The following is a 19,945-nucleotide window of genomic DNA, read 5'->3' as shown; positions in this document are numbered from 1 at the left end:
CCCTTCTCCACCCTTGTCCTAATCATTGTATGTAACATTCCTTTCAAATAACCCATGTTCTGATGGAGCGATGTGTAAGCATCTGGTACAGTGGAGGAAAGAGCCATAGAGAAACAGATATGTGTGATGGCCTGGTAGACATCCAGTATTGGCTCTTCTCTCTTTCCAATCACAGACCCTAGGACAGATTCATAGCAGAAGTGTTCTCTTTAGTCATGTGTAACATTCTGTGCCTAAAGATTGCTGATTTTTGAAGTTGAGTTAGCAACACCTACTAAATTTGATACCTGATGGCAGTCATTGCATTTTATATACAGTCATGGTACATCTGGTTACATTTGTTTAGCTGGAATAAAAAATGTTTTCCAGTGATAAATCTGGAGGAGTTTTAAGATTTTTAGGTAATAGCTAACCTTGAAGAATTGTTAAAAGTACCCCTTTAAGGATCACATATAAATTTATGAATTGGATCCTAAAATTTAAATAGTAAAGCTTTTTTTAAGTAACAGAATCTTAATAGATGTATATTTCAGTTATGATTATTGAGAAGGCCTAGGAAATGTCTGAAAAATTTAAATTCATAGAATAATAAAAGCTTCAAAAATTGGATATTTAGGAATGGGTATATACAATAAAGCCTGTACTTTGTGCACAGTGGAGTGTCAGTTTTGAAAACTCATGAACACTGATTAGTTAATGTTAGTGAGTTGAGTGCCCTCAAGCTTCCACTGCTAGGAGTATTCTTCTCTGATATTTTGATCTTCAGAGTGAAATTTTAATTAAAAGGAGTTGATAAAGAGGGATCCAAACTCCTTACCCTGGTTTTCAGAGCATTCTGTTTCTTACCTTATCTTCCCTTCTAAGCTTCATATTTTCCACTATACATTTCCTTATATTCTGCATTTCAGCCAATCTAGAATTCCTGCTGAGTCCAAACATACCAGATACTTTTATGCCCTTTGATTTGGTTTTCTTTGGATCCCCAGAAAATCTTGTGTCTACCTAATGCCACCTATCACATGCTGCCTTATATGTTTATGCACAAGTCATTCTTCCAAAAACAGGCAGCGGAACCTCTGCCTTACTTATTTTCCTAAAGGAGGTGTTCCATACTCACAGAATTGAAGTTGATATATATATGCCTTTTGAGTCATTTATTTTAAGAACATTCACAGCCAGCAGTGTTAATCTTATCCCTGGAAAGCTGTGTACTGGACTGTGTAAAAGTCTCCTGAGTGGTCTCACACTGTCCTCTTCTCCTTTCTGTTTCCATGCTGAATCCTCAGATTTCTCCTTGTTTCACTCCCTCAGACTTCATTTCACAGATTCCATCTCTTCTCTTGACCACAGTTGTTATTTATGAGTAAGTGATTTAACTGATGTTTGTGGCCTGAGGCCCCCCTCTTAACTATTAGATATATTGCTTAGATGTCTACTCTGCCTTTCTACCCATGCCCCATCTTTCTGAAAACTTCAGTGAAATCTTTGATCCTTACTTTTCTTTAGTTCTACTGTTGCAGTAAATCCTAATTCACTGTGAAGATGCAACACAACTGAGGAAGACAGGTAGACTATCTGTTTTAGGGGAAAACATGATTAATTTGTTATGGGGCATGTTGAATTCAAGATACTGATAGGAATGTTAGTCTGTAATTCTGGGAAGAAATAGAAGCAGGATATTAGAAATTGGACATCAGCTTCATAAAAATGCTGATTCAATGAACAGGAGCATTTGATCCCAGAGGTAGTGAATATATAGGGAAAAGAAAGCCAAGGGAAGAATATAAGGAATGTTTATTTTTAGTTAGTGAGAAAAGAAAGATGAACAAAGAATTAAAACAGAAAGGTAAAAAGAGAATCCAGAGAATGCTGTGTCTTAGAAGCCAAGGAAGGACATAGTTTCAAGGAGATTCTAGTCTATAAACATACCTGCTAGTGATCAGAAAGAATTAGGAAGTCATTGGGGGCATTTGAACAGGCAGATTTAGTAAATCATTAAAGATAGATGTGATTGTCAAGGGCTCTGAGGGAGGTGGAAGGGGGCAATATGTAGATGACACTTTAAAGAAGTTTGGCTGTGAAGAGGAGTGAAAGGATCACAGCTTGATGGGATGGCAGGATCAAGAGAGGCTTTATTTTGTTGTTTTTGTGTTTCGTTTTGTTGGCTTTGTTTGGTTTGGTTTTTAGGCCGGGGAAGCAATGAGGAGAAAGATTGGATGTGTGGTTACTATTGGAGGAGAGGTCCAAGAGATGTGGGTGAATGGGCTCAGGAGTCCAGCTAAAGGTATAACCTTGGCACAGGTGGAAGTATACCTCTCTTCTGAGATGAGAGTAAAGCAAGAGATAGAAGGAGAGAGAAGATACAGAAAATTCCTGAAGAAAGCTCTCTCGCTGAGACATATAGGACAGCTTCAGGTTGCTGAATATATGTGTAATTGGGGTCCCGAAAGGCATGGAGTGGGACGGGGCAGGGTAGAAAGAATAATGAAAAAATGACTGAAATGTTTCCAAATTTGGTAAAAACTATAAACCCACAGATCTAATAAGTCAACAAACCCCAAACACAGGAAGCATGAAGCAATTAAACCAGAGCACATTGTAATCAATTTCCCCAATACTAGCGATGAAGAGAAAAATCTTAAAAGCAGCCAGAAAAAAACATGTTAATATACAGAGGAACCAAGAAAAGGATGGCAGCAAATTTCTCAATGGAAGCAACGCAAGGGAGAAGACAGTGAAGCGTCTTTAAAGTACTGCGAGAAAACACAGTGAGCATGGAATTCTGTACCCAGCGAAAATACCTTTCAAAAATGAAGGAGAAATAAAGACTTTTCCAAAAATACAGAAGCTGAAAGAATTCATCACCAGCAGAACCACACTACAAGATATGTTAAAGGAAGTCCTTTAGGAATCAATGAGACCAGATGGAACTATGGATCTATATAAAGGAACAGAGCACCAGAAGAGGTAACTACACGGGTAAATACGTAAGATTTTTTTCTTGTTATTTAAATCTCTTTGAAAGATAATTGAGCAGATTTCAATGCCCCTCTCTCAATAAGTGTTAAAATAGATAGAATGATAAAATAGATAGAAAATCAGTAAGGATATAGATTTGAATGACAGTATCAACCAACCTGATCTAATTGACAGCTATAGAACACTCCACCCAGCAGTAGAATGCATATTCTTTTCCAGTGCACGTGGAATATCTACAAAGATAAACCATACTCTGGGCCATAAAACAAGTCAATGAATTTAAAAGGATTTAATTCATACAAAGTAGGGTTTTGTGAACACAATGGAATTAAATTAGAAATCAAAAATAGGAATTTAGAAAATCTCCAAATGTTTAGAAAGTAAATGATACACTCCCAAATAACCCATGTGTCAAAGAAAAAATCAAAAGGGAAATTATAAGGTATTTAGAATTGAATGAAAAAAGCAACATTTCAAAATTTGGGGGATGCTGTTCAAGGGGGACATATATACTATTAAACATCAATATTAGAAAAGAAGAAAAGTCTCAAATTAGTGACTGTAGTTTTCACCTTAAGAAACTAGGAAAAAAAACATTAAACCCCAAGGAGATGAGAGGAAGTATAAAGATTAGATGAAAGTCAGTGAAATTTGAAACAGAAAAACAGAGAAAATCAGTGAAACCAGTGCTTAACTCTTTGAGAATATTTTTAAGGATAAATCTCTCACCAGACTAATCAGGAAAAAAGAAGTTGCCAATTAACAATATAATGAACTAGAGAGATGATATCATTACAGAATCTCACAGATATTAAGTAATAAGAGAATATTTTGAACAACTTTTTCCCAATAAATTCAGACCCTTAGGTGAAACGGACAATTTCTTTGGAAGATTAGAACTTTCAAAGCTCACTCAAGAAGTAGATAATCTGAATAGCCCTATGTAGATCTATTAAAGAAATTGAAAAATTAGTTAAAAATCTACCCAACAAAGAAAACTCCAGGTCCCAAGTGAACTCTAGGGCACTGGTGAGTACCTCCAAACATTTAAGGAAGAAATAATACAAATTCTACACAGTCTCTTTCAGAAAATTAAGGAGAGCATACTTTCTAATTCATTCTATGAGGTCAGCATTACCTTGAAACAACACCAGACAAAGATCAGACGAAAAGAAAACTACAGATCACTATCCCTCGTGGTCATAGAAGCAAAAATTCTAAACAAAAGTTTAGCAAATAGAATCCAAAAATAGATTTAAAAAATAATCGTATAACCACACAGGCTTTATCCCAAGCATACAAGTTTGTTTTACCTTTGAAAAGCAAGCAGTACAATTTACTATATTAACACACTAAAAAAAAATTATGTGATAATCTCAACAGATGCAGAAAAAGTATTAGCAAAAAGTCCAAAATTTATTTCTAACAAAAATTCCCAGCAGTCCAGGAATAGAAAAGAATTTCCTCAATCTGATAGAGGGCATCTACAAAAAATCCTATAGCTAACATTATAATACTGAAAGACTAAATTCTTTTACCTATAACGGGAGCAAGACAAGGACGCCTACTCTCATCACTTCTCTTCAGTATTGTACTTGAGGTTCTAGCCAGTGCACTAAGGTGAGAAAAGAAAATAAAAGGCAAGAAAAGATTGGATAGGAAAAAGTAACTCTTTATTTGCAGACATGATCATCTATGAAGAAAATCCAATGTGCTATACAAAATTGCTACTAAACTAATAAATGAGTTTAGAAAGATTATAGGATACAAGATCAATGTACAAAAGTCAATTGTATTTCTATACATTAATAATGAAAAATCAGAATTTAAAGGGTTTTTTAATCATTCGTAATTTTTTTTACTCTTGAATGTATTTGACATATAAGATTGTGTAAATTTAAAGCATAAACATGTTACTTTGAACATTTATATATTGTAATTTAATTACCATTGTAGCAATAGTTATCACATTATGTAATAGTACAATATTATTGTCTATATTCATTATACTGTGTATTAGATTACTCTGGCTTATTTACTACTTGTTGCAAGTTTGTACCCTTAAATAACATGTGTTATTCCCTCCCCTCCCAGCAGTCCCTGGTAACCACCATTTTGCTTTCTGCTTTTTATTAGTTTGACTTTTTTTAGATTGTACATATAAGGGATATTATACAGTACTACCTTTCTCTGTCTGACTTATTTCACTTAGCATAATATGCTCGAGGTCTGTCCATGTTGTTGCAAATGGCAGGATATCCTCCTTTCTCGTGGCTGAATGATATTTCATTATGTAAATATACCACATCTTTTTTATCCATTCATCCATTGATGGGCATTTAGGTTGTTTCTATATCTTGGCTATTGTGAATAATGTTGCAGTAAACATGGGACTGCATATATCTCTTCGAAATACTGTTTTCATTTCCTTTGAGTATATACCCACTAGTGGAATTGCTGGATCGTATAGTAGATCTATTTGTAATTTTTTGAGGAACTTCCATATTGTTTTCCATAGTGGTTAGACCAATTTACATTCCCACCACAGTATATAAAGGTTCACTTTCTCCACATCCTCACCAGCATCTTTTGTCTCTTGTCTTCTAGATGATAGCCATTCTAACAGGTGTGAGGTGGTATCTCATTGTGGTTTTGATTTGCATTTCCCGGATGATTAGTAATATTGAGCATCTTTTCATGCACCTGTTGCCCATTTTGGTGTCCTCTTCAAAAAAATATCTACTTAATTCTTCTGCCCATTTTTTAATGTTTGTCTTTTAGTTATTAAGTTGTATGAGTCCTTTGTATAATTTGAATATTAACCCCTTATCTGATACATGGTTTTCAAAAGTTTTTTCCTATTCTGTAGGTTGTCTTTTCATTTGTTAATTGTTTTTTTTTTTGCTGTGTAGAAGCTTTTGAGTTTGATGTAGTCCCCTTTGTTTATCTTTGCTTTTGTTGTTTGTACTTTTAGCATCCTGTCCAAAAAATCATTGTCAAAACCAATATTGAGGAGCTTCTTTCCTATTTTTTTAAAAACATAAAAGCATCAAAAAATATGAAATTCTTAGGAATAAATCTGACAAAAAATGTGAAATGCCTGTACAATGAAAATTATAAAACATTGTTGGTAGAAATTAGAGACCTATATAAGTGGAGAGCTATACCTTGTTCATTGGTCAGAAAACTCAATATTAAGATGTTTATTCTCTCCAAGTTGATCTGTAGATTCGATCGGGTTCTAGAGAAAATTTTTGAAGGCTTTTTATTTTCTTGGTAGAAATTGACAGATTGATTCTAAAGTTCATATGAAAATGCAAAGGACCTAGAATAGCCAAAACAGCTTTGAAAAGAAGTTGGAGGTCTGATTTCAGGTTACGGTAACCAAGACGGTGTGGTGTTGGCATTGAGGTGGACAGACAGACCAGTGGAACAAAATAGAGTATCTGAAAATTGACCCACATATGTGTGGACAGCTAATGTGCAACAAAGTGCAAAGGCAATTCAGTGAAGAAAGGATTCTTTTAAACAAATGCTCCTTGACCAATTGGGTATCCAGCTACAAAAAAAAATGAACTTCAATCCATACTTTGCTCTATATACAAAAATTAACTCAAAATAGATCACAGACCTAAATGTAAAATCTCCAACTGTAAAACTTCTAGAAGAGAACGTAGATGAAAATCTTTGAGACTTTATGTTAAGCAAAGATTTCTTAGATAAGACACCAAATCGAGATCCATAAAAGATGAAATCAATAGATTTTATAAAAATTTAAAATTTGTTCTCTTGAAATACAGTAGTAAGAGAATGAAAAGAGAAGTCAAACTCAGAGAAAATATTTGCAGATTATCTATCTGACAAAGGACATATATGCAGAATATATAAAGAACTCTCAAAACTCAGTAATAAAAAAGCAACCCAATGTAAACATGAGCAAAATGTTTGAACCAGCACTTCACCAGTGAAGATATACAAGTGGTAAATAAGCACATGGAAATATGATCCAACACCATTAGTCATTAGGAAAATGCAAACTAAAACCACAATGAAATACCATTACACACCCATTAGTGTGGCTAAAGTTGAAAAGACTGAAGTGTTTGCAAGGATGTGGAGGAGCTATGGCTCTCTTACACTGCTCTTGGGAATGTAATCTGGTACATTCCCTTTAGAAAACAGTTTGGCAGTCCCTTAAGAAGTTAAACACATACATGCAATATCTAGTCATTTTGCTCCCAGATAAATGAAAGCCTGTGCCCTTATCAGTATGTCCTTATACAGATGTTCATAGCAGCTTTATTTTTATAGCTAAACCTGGAAATAATCCAAATGTCCATCAACAAGTAAACGGATAAACAAACAGTTGTATTCACACAATGGATACTATTCAACAACGAGAAGGGATGAACTGTTGATACATGCTGCATCGTCGAATCTCAGAATCATTATTCTCATTGCAAGAAGCTAGGCAAAAAAGTGTATGGTTTGAATGATTTCATTTTTGTAAAACTCTAGAAAATGCAGACTAATCTATAGTGACAGCAGATTAATGGTTACTGGGGGATGGGAGGAGGGTTGGGAGAAGAGGATTAGAGCAGGAAGAATCTTTTGGAGGTGATGGATATGTTCATTATCTTGATTGTGGCAATGGTTTCAGAGGTGTATACATGTGTTAGAACTTATCAAATCAAACTCTTTATGTGCAGTTTATTGTATGTCAGCCATATTACAATAAAAATAAATTAAAAACTGTCTTTGCTAACTGACTACCACAGCTAGCACATCTAAGACTAGTTTCTAATTTTGCTGGGTCTTAAGACCCAAGTAGGACTCTTGTTAAAAATATTGAGTTCCAGACTTCAGAATTATTAGGATAGGATTGGGGAAACTGTACTTTTAACAAACACCCCAGATCATTCTTCTCCTTAGGCAAGCTTGGAAAGCTTGCCCCAGATTAAATTAATTGCATTTTGGTCATCTGAACCCATTTGCTTATGTGAGAAAGGGATGTTAGGTTTCTAGTAGAAACAGTAGGGCCTAGCCACAGAACAGCTGATTGTGCTCTTACTGTGGTCAGATGAGATCATTTAGAATTGGACAAAATCCTTTTCTCATCAGTATGTAGTATCCTGAGGTCAGCCTTGCATTATAAATTCCTGAAGTAACAGAATAGAAATCTCTCAATAACCCAACGTTAGTTAACATTACGTTAAAGAGTAAAAAGGAATTTTATTTATATACTTTTTGACAAGTCACATGAGTATATGTTGTTCATGAAAAAATTCTTTTATATCCTGTATATTAAGAAGATATAAAATAACAGTTGGGAGAAGAGGAATAAGAAGAATAAAAGAACAATGTTATGCTCTAAATGTTCTTTAAATGGATGTAGCAGCAGCCTTTCATAAAACTCTGGAAAAAATAGCTTGACCTTCTCATTGCCCCCTTTCCAACGACGTCAAACAAAAGGAAATTATAGAATAATTTTCAATGGTTTAGTTATCGGAAGGCTTTAGAGAGCAAGTTTTCCACAAATCATCCTTGTGCTGTTTGGTCTTGATTTTTTTTTTAAAGAGTTGGTGAGCCAGCATGTAATTAATCATTTTTGTTGTTTTTTGAGGAAATGAAACTGCAGTGTACCCTTTGACTTTATTGTTCTTTTTTGGTGTTTATTAGCACTACATTATGTAATATGAGAACCTTAGGTGGATGCTTAGCGATGATAATGTCTACAAAGCAATGTGAAAGAAGAAACTTTTTAAAGTCACCTTATACGCATTGTACTGTTAGGTACCTGTGTGTACTCCGGGTCTCAGATACCTCCAATATTACTGTTAAAGTCCCTTCCAGTCAGAAGTTGTTAGAGTGTACTCCTTTGTCAGTGGTAGGGGTTATTCCTGTGTACAAAGTGGCAGTATCCACTTCTTACTAGTTCCCATAGTTTCTTCCTCCAAAATCTAATTTGGATTGATTATTCCTTCCCCATGCTGCTGCCAAAATCAGTGAATAAGGATAAGCCCATCTCATCTCATGGAGAAGGAGTGGGAACACCCAGCCAGTTTCTCTTCTTTGAGCTTTGTTCGATCTGTGTAGTGAACTACCTTCCCTGTGGAGCTTGGACACTGGTTAAAAAATTCAGCATTACATTTGCTTATCACTGTCAATAATAAAAGTTCATATAGAGTAAGGTTTTAAGTTAAACAAATACCTAGATGTAAGCAGGCATCTTCCTTTAACTTGTATTAATTTGAAGTCATTTTTCCATTTTTAGCAGAGTAGAATGTTCCCCTTAAACCAGTAGGTTTCAGGTAAATTCCAGTAGGCTCTGTCTCTATGGAGATTTTAAAACTATACATCCATCTCTGTCTGTTCACTGCCCCGCCCCTCCTCCAAAGCACAGACCTCAGGGATGGGCATTGCTCCACCCTGATGGTCACTATGAATGAAACAGACTAAGTTCCAAAAGTTTGAACTCTTTGATTTTGGTATTTAGGGTAATGCTGACCTCAAAATGAGGTGGGAAGTGTTCCCTCCTTCTCTGTTTTCTGAAAGAGTTTGTGTGGAATTGTGTTGTGGGTTGAATTGTGTTCGCCCAAAAGATAGGTTGAAACCCTAACCCACAGTACCTCAGAATGTGACCTTGCTTGAAATAGAGTCACTGCAGATAAGATGAAGTCCTACTCAATTAGGGCGGACCTTAATATTGTTAGTATCCTTATAAGAAGAGACACAGACATGTGAGAGGAGAATGTCAGAGGCAAACAGAGGCCAAGAGTGAAGTGCTGCAGCTGCAGACCAGGCAGCACCAAGGTTTCCCGGCAAACCACCAGAAGCTAGGAAGAGGCGGGGAAGGATTGTCACCCTACAGGTTTCAGAGGGGGCAAAGCCCTGCCACACCTGGAGTTTGAACTTCTGGCCTCCAGAACTGTGAGACAGTAAATTTCTCTTGCTGTAAGTCACCCAGTTTGTAGTACTTACTTATGGCAGCCCTAAGAAACTAATACAGATTTGTATCATTTTTCTCTTTCAAGTTTGAAAGAATTCACCAAGTGAGACTGTTTGGATGCAGGGTTTTCTTTGTGGAAAGATTTTTAGTATGAATTCAATTTCTTTAATAGATACAGGGCTATATAGATTTTCTCTTTGTTCTTGTGTCTGTTTTGTTAATTGTGTATTTCAAGGAATTTGTTTATTTCATCTAAGTTATTGAATTTATTGTCATAAGTTGGGGTGTTCATAATATTTTTTGATGTAATGTTCCCTCTTTCATTTCTGATATTGGTCATTGTGTCTTCTTATTTTCTTTAATCAGTCTAGTGTAGTGGTTCTGAACTGGGGCAATTTTGTCCTCCCCCCAGGGGACATTTGGCGCTATCTGGAGGCATTCTCAGTTCTCCCACTTGAGGGCATCTAGTAGAGGCCAGGGATGTTGCCAAACAGCCTGCAGTGTACAAGAGAGCCCCTCACAACAAGGAATTAACCAACCCACAGTATCAGGAGAGCTGAGGTTGCAAAACCTGTTTTCTAGAGTTTACAACAGGGGCCAGCCCAGTGGCGCAGCGGTTAAGTGAGCACATTCTGCTTTGGCGGCCTGGGGTTCACTGGTTCGAATCCCAGGTGCGTACATTGCACCACTTGGCAAGCCATGCTGTGGTAGGCATCCCACATATAAAGTAGAGGAAGATGGGCACGGATGTTAGCTCAGGGCCAGTCTTCCTCAGCAAAAAGAGGAGGATTGGCAGATGTTAGCTCAGCGCTAATCTTCCTCAAAAAAAAGAACTAGAGTTTACAACGTGTACCTTCTCCTTTCAAATAATACTATACCACTTCATGTTTAAGCAGCTTACAATATAATATTTCCACTTATCCCTTTCCATCCTTTCTGCTGTCTGCATACATTTTATTTCTGTATTTATTATAAACCCCGCAATACTTTTTTACTGCTTTTGCTTTAAACAATCTATTAAGAAAATTTTAAAATGAGGAAAAAATAACCTAGTTGTTACTCATATGTTTTCAGCACTCTTCAGTCTTTGAGTAGCTCCAAATTTCCATCTAGTGTTTTTTCTTTCCACCTGAAGAACAGCTCTGATGTGTCTTGCAGCATAGACCTACCAGTGACATATTCTCTCAGGTTTTGTTTGTCTGAAAAATTCTGTATTTTGCCCTCATTTTTTAAGAATATTTTGGGTTGGTATAGAATTTTCCATTGACAGTTTTTTAAAGATTCTAAAAGATACCGTTCTATTGTTTTCTTGTTTGCATAGATTATGATAAGAAATAAAGTTGTTGTTTACTAGTATAAGTCTTTTTAAGACAAATCTGTATATTTTAGGGAGTATTTCTGGATTTTTTTACTATTGAAAAATAACTTAAAATTTAATGCACTGTGCTTAAACTTTGTAAACAGACTTATTTTAGACTTGTGTTTTTTTCTCCTTTTTTCCATGTTTTTCTCCTTCACTCATTAAAAACTGTTTTTTCGGAGGGCGAGCCCGGTGGCATAGTGGTTGGGTTCACATGCTCTGCTTCGGTGCCCTGGGGTTTGCGGTTTGGATCCTGGGCATGGACCTACCCACCGCTCATCAGGCCATGCTGTGGCAACATCCCACATACAAAATAGAGGAAGATTGGCACAACTATTAGCTCAGGGACAATCTTCCTCAAGCATAAAGAGGAAGATTGGCAGCAGATGTTAACTCAGGGCCAATCTTCCTCACCAAAAAAAAAAGTTGTATTTGGAAAGTTACTTCTCTGAGCCTCCGATATCTCACCTGTAAAATCAGGCTACCAATGATTCTCACAGGTTTGTTGTGAAAATTAAATGAAACAAAGGATGCAAAATGTCTAGAACTTCTAGGGACTCATAAACACAATACCTCCTCATCTAGCTTCAGCTGTTCTGATCTCAGGGTTCACGAGTGGCAGCAGATCAGCGGGAGTCCATACTCTGAGTCCTTCCTGGCTCCATGGCAGCAGCTCTGTGTAGATACATTGCCTGCCCTCCACACACTCCCCATGAGCCACAGTGTAGCCAGGGTAGGCCAAAATGGGGAGCCCTTGTTGGACACATGAATGAGCACTGTTGCCACTGCTTAGGATTTCTCTTCTTACCCACAGTTCACATGTTGATTTTAAATAAATCTAATCTTTTATTCAAGCAAAGTTGGAAGATATTTTCTCAGGATACCTTCATCTGTTAATTTAAATTATTGGAATTTAGTAAAAATCCATGGCATCTTATAATTTACATAATTTGCATATTACACTCATTCAAGAAGCTCTTCCCTCCAGTTAAGTTAAAGTTATATTCATTTTCCACTTCTCAGTTATGCAGACTAGCTATAGTATTTACAAACAAATTTTCATATTAGGAAAATCTTAGACGTAATTAACAGTTTTGGGTGGTGGGGATTGTAATCAACTAAAAACAATTCTTTCCAACAGATCTAATTACCTTAGAATGTGCAATAATGACATTCACATTAAAAGATGCCTTCAATAGAATGCTCTTTTCTATCCCAGCGAGAGAAATTGAGTATGGTAGGCTTCTTTTTGTAGAGAATATTTTGGTTTCCTTAAGAATTGGTTGATCATCTGTTTTTGGTCCGTACACAGCCACAGGCAGCAGCACTCTGACACCTGTTTTCAATATCCTCTCATTGTGTTGCTGCTCTTCTCCATAGTGGGCCTTTGGAGTGACACTCTGGGAGCTCATGACTCTTGGCCAAACACCCTACGTGGACATCGACCCCTTTGAGATGGCTGCGTACCTGAAAGATGGTTACCGAATAGCCCAGCCAATCAACTGTCCTGATGAACTGTAAGTTTTTCTGAGCTTGAAGACATGGGTTTCATTTTGTTTACAATGTTGGGATAAAAGAAAAAGAGCAGGTGTCCATATGTACAGAGACTTCCCTTTGGAGAATAGTGACTCTTTGGACTTGAATTAGACTCTTATAGAGAACCAGAGAGTCAGCCAGACTCGTTCACTCTTTAATGCATTTGACATTAGGACTTTTTGCGTCTTATATTTGTAGTGCTTAATCTAATCCAAGAGACTAATGTACGTAGTGAGAAAACACTGAATACTCTTTCGATTATTCTGCATGGAGTGAGTACCTGACTTTTATTTAGATAACCTTAAGGACACACTTAGTTATGAAAAGCCTTTCTCGTTGTCATCTTGCCTTGCCAGTTGGTGTCAATAGATATATAAGGAAGATGTTCTGGGCTAGTGAGTGAGCGAGTTCCTGTTTCCTGCTTTCATCATATAGCTAATCTTCCCATATAATGGGATTGGGATGGGCAGGAGGCTATTCAGGGTAATTGAGTGCACAGATGAGTGTGGTCTCAGTTCCTGAATCCCCCAAGGGTTTCTACACCATGGCGAGGTGGCAGCTTTTGCACTGATTTTACCGTAGGTCAAGGATTCTTAGGGCTTAGATAAACCTTCCTCTTCCTCTCAAGTTCTTTCTCTCATAACTTAAATACAGGATAGCATAGGTTATAATTTTGACTGTGTTTTAGGTATTTACATGAAATCTCTGTATTTGCTGATATATTTTGATTTTTTAAATTTTTTTCCCCCAAAGATTGACACCTGAGCTAACATCTGTTGCCAATCTTCTTTTCTTTTTCTTCTTTCTTCTTCTCCCCAAAGCCCCGCCAGCACATAGTTACATATTCTAGTTGTAGGTCCCTCTAGTTGTGCTATGTGGGACACTGCCTCAGCGTGGCTTGATGAGTGGTGCCATGGCCGCACCCAGGATCCGAACCAGCGAAACCCTGGGCCGCTGAAGTGGAGTCTCCAGACTTAACCACTCGGCCACAGGGCCAGCCTCTGCTGATATATTTTGATATGATGTCATGAAGAACTGAAATCCACACATAAAATCCAGATAACTCGTTTTAGTTTCTTTTCATTTTAGAACTGCCAACAGATAGTAATATTGATTGATTTTTAATATGTCATCCTCTCCATGCCCACATTTAAACAGAAAACATAACTGGCATCAAATTGACCAAAAAGTTAGGAGTACTGTATCGTTACTAGCCATATTTTCTGTTTTTGTTGCTCTGCAGATTTGCTGTGATGGCCTGTTGCTGGGCCTTAGATCCAGAGGAGAGGCCCAAGTTCCAGCAGCTGGTACAGTGTCTCACAGAGTTCCATGCAGCCCTGGGGGCCTACGTCTGACTCTCCTCTCACAGTCCCCCAGCAGCAGGAGGAAGGTGCTTGTCAGGGCTCACTTGGAGCCAGTCACAGACGCTTCGTCCATCACACAACACCAACAGAAGCACATTTGTCTTCCAGAACACCGTGCCTTAGGAATGCTTTAGAATCTGAACTTTTAAGACAGACTTAATAATGTGGAATATTTTCTAGAATCACTTTTATTAAGTTGAACTGAAAAGGTTTTTGTAAATTTTTTGGCCAAAAATTTTTTAAAACATACTTACTTTGGACTAGGGGTACATTCTTGCAAAATAAATAAACAGTTTTTAAAATTGTTTAAACACAGATATTTGGAATAGTTATCTTAGTGCCAACTGCTTTTTATTTTCAAGGTAATGTAGGTGATTTACCTTTAAAGTTTTTTCGATATTTATCACTAGTCTTGGGAATGGTTTGTCTTCAAGATGCATTACTTTTTCTTAGGAAAAGAAAAGCAGCATAAAAAGATGCCTGGTTTGCCTTATACAGGAAAAGGCAATACTGGAGAAGAAAACTTTTTTAAAAAGCTAGAGAAAAAAAGAAATTAAAATACTTACCAGAAACTACCCTTTCTTGGAAAATTGTTTCTTTTTTTTCTTTCTTTTTTTTTTTTTAATGGAAAAGAGTTCTGCTTTCTTATTTTGGGGGAAGTAGGAGCTGAGTTCATCGAAACATCTTAAATTTGGCAGAAATTAGTGTTTCCGTGAGCCAGAAAAGTGAGTTTGGGGCTGGTCAATAGTAAACAATGGTGATTTTATTTATTTTTACTCTCTGGAAAAGGAGATAATACAATTCCAGAAAGTGAAATCATGTTTCTAAGGTTAAGAATCTCTTTTATTGCACCTGGAATAGTGCTATGCACGGAGTGGGTGCTTGAGTTGTTATGGGTAAAAAAAAAATGTAAACTGGTAAATTTTGTGCTTATCTTCAAGGCTGACTTAAGTATAAAATTGTTTTTTAAAACACTTGAAAAATTAAAGGATTTGTTTTTTATTATGTCACTATTGAAAATATTGTTCATAATGAGTGATTGGTTGTGTCTGATAAGCCTTTGGACATGCAACAGCTGGATATCCATGTTTTATTTCATGGGTGTTTCACTCTGACTCCCAAGCCCTAACACAGTTACAGCTGACTCTGCTCAGCCTCCAGGTTCTAATAAAAAGTTGGGATTATTACTACAAGGAAGTATTACAACACTGAAACTTTTCTCCAGAACCATTAAATTAGGGGTATGTCTGTATTTATGCTTGGTGACGGTTGGCCTAAGGCAGAGGTGAGTGGTCCTCCTAAATAGGTAGACCTGCAGGTGCCTGCCTCCACCCTCATCCTCACAGGTATATAAGGGAGAATGCATAGCATTTGGAAGCTTTTGCTGTTTTTGAAGAAGCTTTATGAATCAGCACATCTGGAAAAATAGTTCATACAGTACATGCTCTGCCACAAGCATGCCAAGAGCATGATTTTTCTGTGTACCCTTTATTAACACTGGTTCTTTTGGTTTTATGAAATACTCAGCCCCCTAAATGGCTGATTTTTAAAAAGCTTTTTGAACTGTTTATAAGTTGCAGATGTTTTTGTTCACAACCTGCAATCTTAGAAGGCATTCAATCAACAAATAATTATTTAACACTTGCTATGTATTCTACACATGGAGTGGTTCATCTCTAGGATCCCTTCCAACATTCAGTGCATGTTTTGTGTGTGTTCAGGTTAGTGCATTGTTTGGAAATCACAGTTCTATTTGCAAGATCAGTTCAAAAGCTGTTTTATTTTATATTTGTGTATTTGTTTTAGTAGGTAGTTTAATAAGAGTTTAAATAGATTTTTCTTGGTAAGCTACTTGGAGTCACTGGAAGAAAAGAGCAGTTATAAGATTTCCATGGCTGGTCTTTTTCCAGTGGTTCTGCATAGATTGTATATATTACTAAACAGATTTTGCAGAAAATGTAATTTTTATAGGAAAGAAGCAAATTGACAAAGTGCACTGTATTATAAGTTGGCTCTAGTGACCTAGAGCTATATTATATTCTGTACTTTCTTATAACACCCCCATTGTAAGAAAATTGTATTTGTAGAAGCAAGGAGGATTGGGTTATTCATTCAATATGTATTTATTGAGTGCTCAATCTATGTCTGGCTCTCAAGATATGCAGGGAACAAAACAGATGAGGTTCCTCACTTTCTAGGTCTTACATTCTGGTTAGGAGAAGCAGATAATGAACATAAGTAAGATTTTGGTAAGTGCTATGAAAAAAAATACAGAATGGTATCATAGAGAATAACTAGATGTAATATTTAGCCAGGCTTATTTGAGTAAGTGGCATTTGAGCTGAGATCTGAATGACAACAAGCCAGCTATGAGACGATCCAGGCAGAAGGGACATAATTGCAGAGGCCTTAAAGCAGGAACAAGCTGGTATCCAGTCTCAGCCCTTCTTATTCATCCTACAGCTGCTGCTTCTGGAAGAACTATAGAAGCTGGTGTGGCTAGAATGTAGTTAGGGAAGGGAAGATTCCAGGTGAGAACTGGGAGACAAAGGAACAGACAGCAGGGCCTTGTAGGCCATGGGACACATATATTATTCTAGATACAATGGAATTTCATTCAAGGATTTTTTAAATAAGGGAGTGACGAGATCTGATTTTTCATTTAGAAAAGATTATGCCAACTCTTTGTGAAGATTGGATTGTAGGGAGGCAAGGGAGGAAGTAATGAGACTCTTTAAGAAACCATCGCATAGTTTAGGAAAGAAAAGGTAGTGGTTTTGGACCACTTTGGGTGGTATGGAAGATTGGAAGGGACACATTAGAGATAGATTTTCAAGGTAACAGACAGGGCATGGATCCATTGGATGTTGGAGTCAAGTGTAGAAGGAAAGAGAGTGATCAGGGATGACTAGTTGGTTTGAGGTTTGAGCATCTGAATGCATGGCCCAACTATATACTGAGATGGAAAATCTCTAGGAGTAACAGGATTTTGCTTTGGCAGGTGGAATCAGTAATTTATTGTAGGCCATGTTTGAGATGCCAGTTTGTCATCTAAGTGGAGATTTGGAGTAGATAGATGAGAGTCTGCAGCTCAGGGAAGAGGTCTCATTGAACATATAAAGGTAGGAGTGTAGAATATGGACCATATTTAAAGCCATGATACTGAATGAACTTGCTTTGGGAGAGAGTATAGATGGAGAGGAAGTCCTGGGACTGAGTCATGAGTGCGCCATCATTTAATGGTCCAGCGAAGGAAGAAGAGAGAACAAGAAAAGACTGAGAAGAAGCTACGGTAGTTGGAAAAAGCAACAACAAAAAACAGGAAAATGAGGTCTAGGGAAGAAAGTCATGGGAGCCCAGGGAGAAAAGCATTTCAAAATGGAGAAAGAAGCCTCTGTGGGATTTGGCATTATGGAGGTTATCAACAAAAGCAGCAAGGATTGGAGCAGGTTGAAATATGAATACATGGTGGGAAAGTGGAGACCCTACTTTAGTCAACACTGTTGAAGTTTTGCTGTGAAGGGAATGGAGCAGTAAGTAGAGGAGATCAAAGAAATACTGTATTTTGGGAGGTGGGGGACGATGGCAGGCGGGGAGAGCATGCTTGTTTTCCAAATGAAGCTACAGTGCCAGAAAATGTTTCTCAGGCTATTGGGAATGATCCAGTAGAGGGAGAAAAATGCCTTTGGGGTATGAGACATTCATCTGTCTTGTCATTTGGTCTACAAACGAAAGCATCTCTTCTTTAGCCCCCAGTCCCTTTGGTTCTGGTAAAGCTTATGTTTTTGTTGGGGAAAAAATGTGAGAGTGAAAAGAGGTGGTGCACAAAACTTTAAACGTTCGCATTATATGTAAGTCTGCCTCGGTCGAGTTCACTTCTCAGGACTTCAAACCCTTCATGGTCACCTTGCTTGCCTCCATCATCACCCCATTGCCTCCATAACTGCTTATCTGACCTTTACCGTTAACCTGTCCATCCAGTCTCTGCTAGAGTAATGCTCCTAAAACTGAGCTGCTGTCCCTGCTTAAAACCCTTCTTCAGTTTCCCAAGGCTTCAGGGTAGAGTTCAGAACTACTCTGTGCACAAAGCCTCCACTCATCTCTGTAGTTTCACCTCCTGCTTTTTCACTGACTCACTACTTCCTGCCTGAGCACGTTGTGCTGTTTTATGTGTCCTTTCCTTTGCATGTACTGCTCATCTTAGAATGTCATGATCCACTCCAGCTTGCCTGGGCACCCAGGAGGCTCCTTGACACCTTACCCCACACCTCCAGGAGCTTTCCACCCCTGTTCCCTGGGTTTGCACTCTGACAAAGGTAAGATGGGGGCTTATTTTTACCAGTTGGCTGTGCATTCTTTGAGGATAAGAACTTGTGTTTCCCTCAAGTCTGAATCTCCATTGCTTAATTAGTGCTTGACACATGGTAGGGTTGAATATTTAATGAATTGATGAGTAAATACCTCTAAATTTGCACAAGAAAGCAATTAGAGGGGCTTTAAAAAAAAAAGTCAAGCGGGAGCGACATCAGCATCATGACTGAGTGAGTTGTTCCCTTTGTCTCTCCCCTCTAAGTTACAACCAAATAGATATCCATTGACCAACAGAGGATTCCCTACACAGCACAACAGAATGCGTAAGAGATCCATGCAGCTATACATCTGAGATGGGTGAACTGGACCCCTGGGAAGCAGTGAAAGTAAGGGAGCAGCCCCCTCCACATCCCCTGGCAGCAGCGATCTGGGGCACAGATCCTCACACAGCAGCCTGAGCAACTGAGTGAGGGCAAGAGCAGCCTGGCCCTGTGCATGTATGCAAATACCCACAGAGTGGCAGCGGTGGTCCCACCCATGTGATGGTGGAGTGGTGGCAGTGGCAGCGACCCAACCTGCACAGCTGCAAGCAAGCAGGGTGGGAGCAGAAAAAATAGCCCTACCCTGTCCCTGTCCCCTAGCCATGGCAGCTGGAACCTGCAACCAGAAGCATCAGGAACCACAGAAGAACTGGTGACCCAGCCCCCAGTAGTGGTACCCGCAACACCAGTTCCACCAGCAGCAGGGGCTGCATACAAATCCCTGGGGCCCTGAGCTCTCACCAGTGACACCACCACCCGTGAACCCAGCATCCCTGGCATCAGTGTAACCAGCACCCCCAGACACCTTGGGAACAGCAGTGCAGATGGTGCACAGGACAGCAGCATCTGAGCCCAGAGACAGACACTGGAGGAACCCGAGACCCAGGTGACCCCAGAAGCAGCAGAAGTGCTCACAGCCTGGTGACTCCAGTGGTGTCACCAGAGACTGCAGTGACATATAAGCAGCAAGGCACCAGCAACCCCAGAGGTGCAAGCAGCACAAAGAGGGCTGACAATGCTTCTGGCAGAGGCAGTGGAGGGTGGAAAGTGCAGGCTGTCAAGTACTATCAGAAGCAGCTCAAAACCAAAGTAACCAAACCTGTACCCAAATAAGAAAAGGTGATTACTACCACAAATGCTCCAGCAGAGGATCAATTCATCAAACACCATGAAGAACTGCAGTAACACAGCAGAACAGAAGGGAAATGACAACTCTCCAGAAACCAAACCTGAAGTCAACAGAAGATTACAATCTAACTATAGAGAATTCAAAATAGCAGTCATAAACTCAACAATTTACAAGAAAACTCAGTTCAGTGAGCTCAGGATAAAATTAATGAACAGGAGCCAGCTCAGTGGCCAAGTGGTTAAGTTCACGTGCTTTGCTTTGGTGGCCCAGTGTTCA

The 19,945-nt window shown here is 38.3% G+C and overlaps 1 protein-coding gene across 3 annotated transcripts in view; it reads left to right on the top strand.

Annotated features, from left to right (window-relative positions):
* RYK (receptor like tyrosine kinase) overlaps positions 1-15,208 on the top strand; it is a 94,527-nt gene extending 79,319 nt beyond the window's left edge. For all 3 annotated transcript variants that reach the window (XM_070239086.1, XM_023620959.2, XM_070239085.1), the window contains exons 14-15: positions 12,669-12,805; positions 14,068-15,208. In XM_070239086.1, coding sequence (XP_070095187.1) covers positions 12,669-12,805; positions 14,068-14,179 — 249 coding nt within the window. In that variant the 3' untranslated portion in view covers positions 14,180-15,208. The remainder of the gene's footprint in view (positions 1-12,668; positions 12,806-14,067) is intronic.
* The last annotated feature ends 4,737 nt before the right edge of the window (positions 15,209-19,945 follow it).

The sequence above is a fragment of the Equus caballus genome, chromosome 16 (genome assembly GCF_041296265.1).
Source record: "Equus caballus isolate H_3958 breed thoroughbred chromosome 16, TB-T2T, whole genome shotgun sequence".
NCBI classification, from domain to species: Eukaryota; Metazoa; Chordata; class Mammalia; order Perissodactyla; family Equidae; genus Equus; species Equus caballus.
This window is presented reverse-complemented; position numbering and strand designations above follow the sequence as displayed.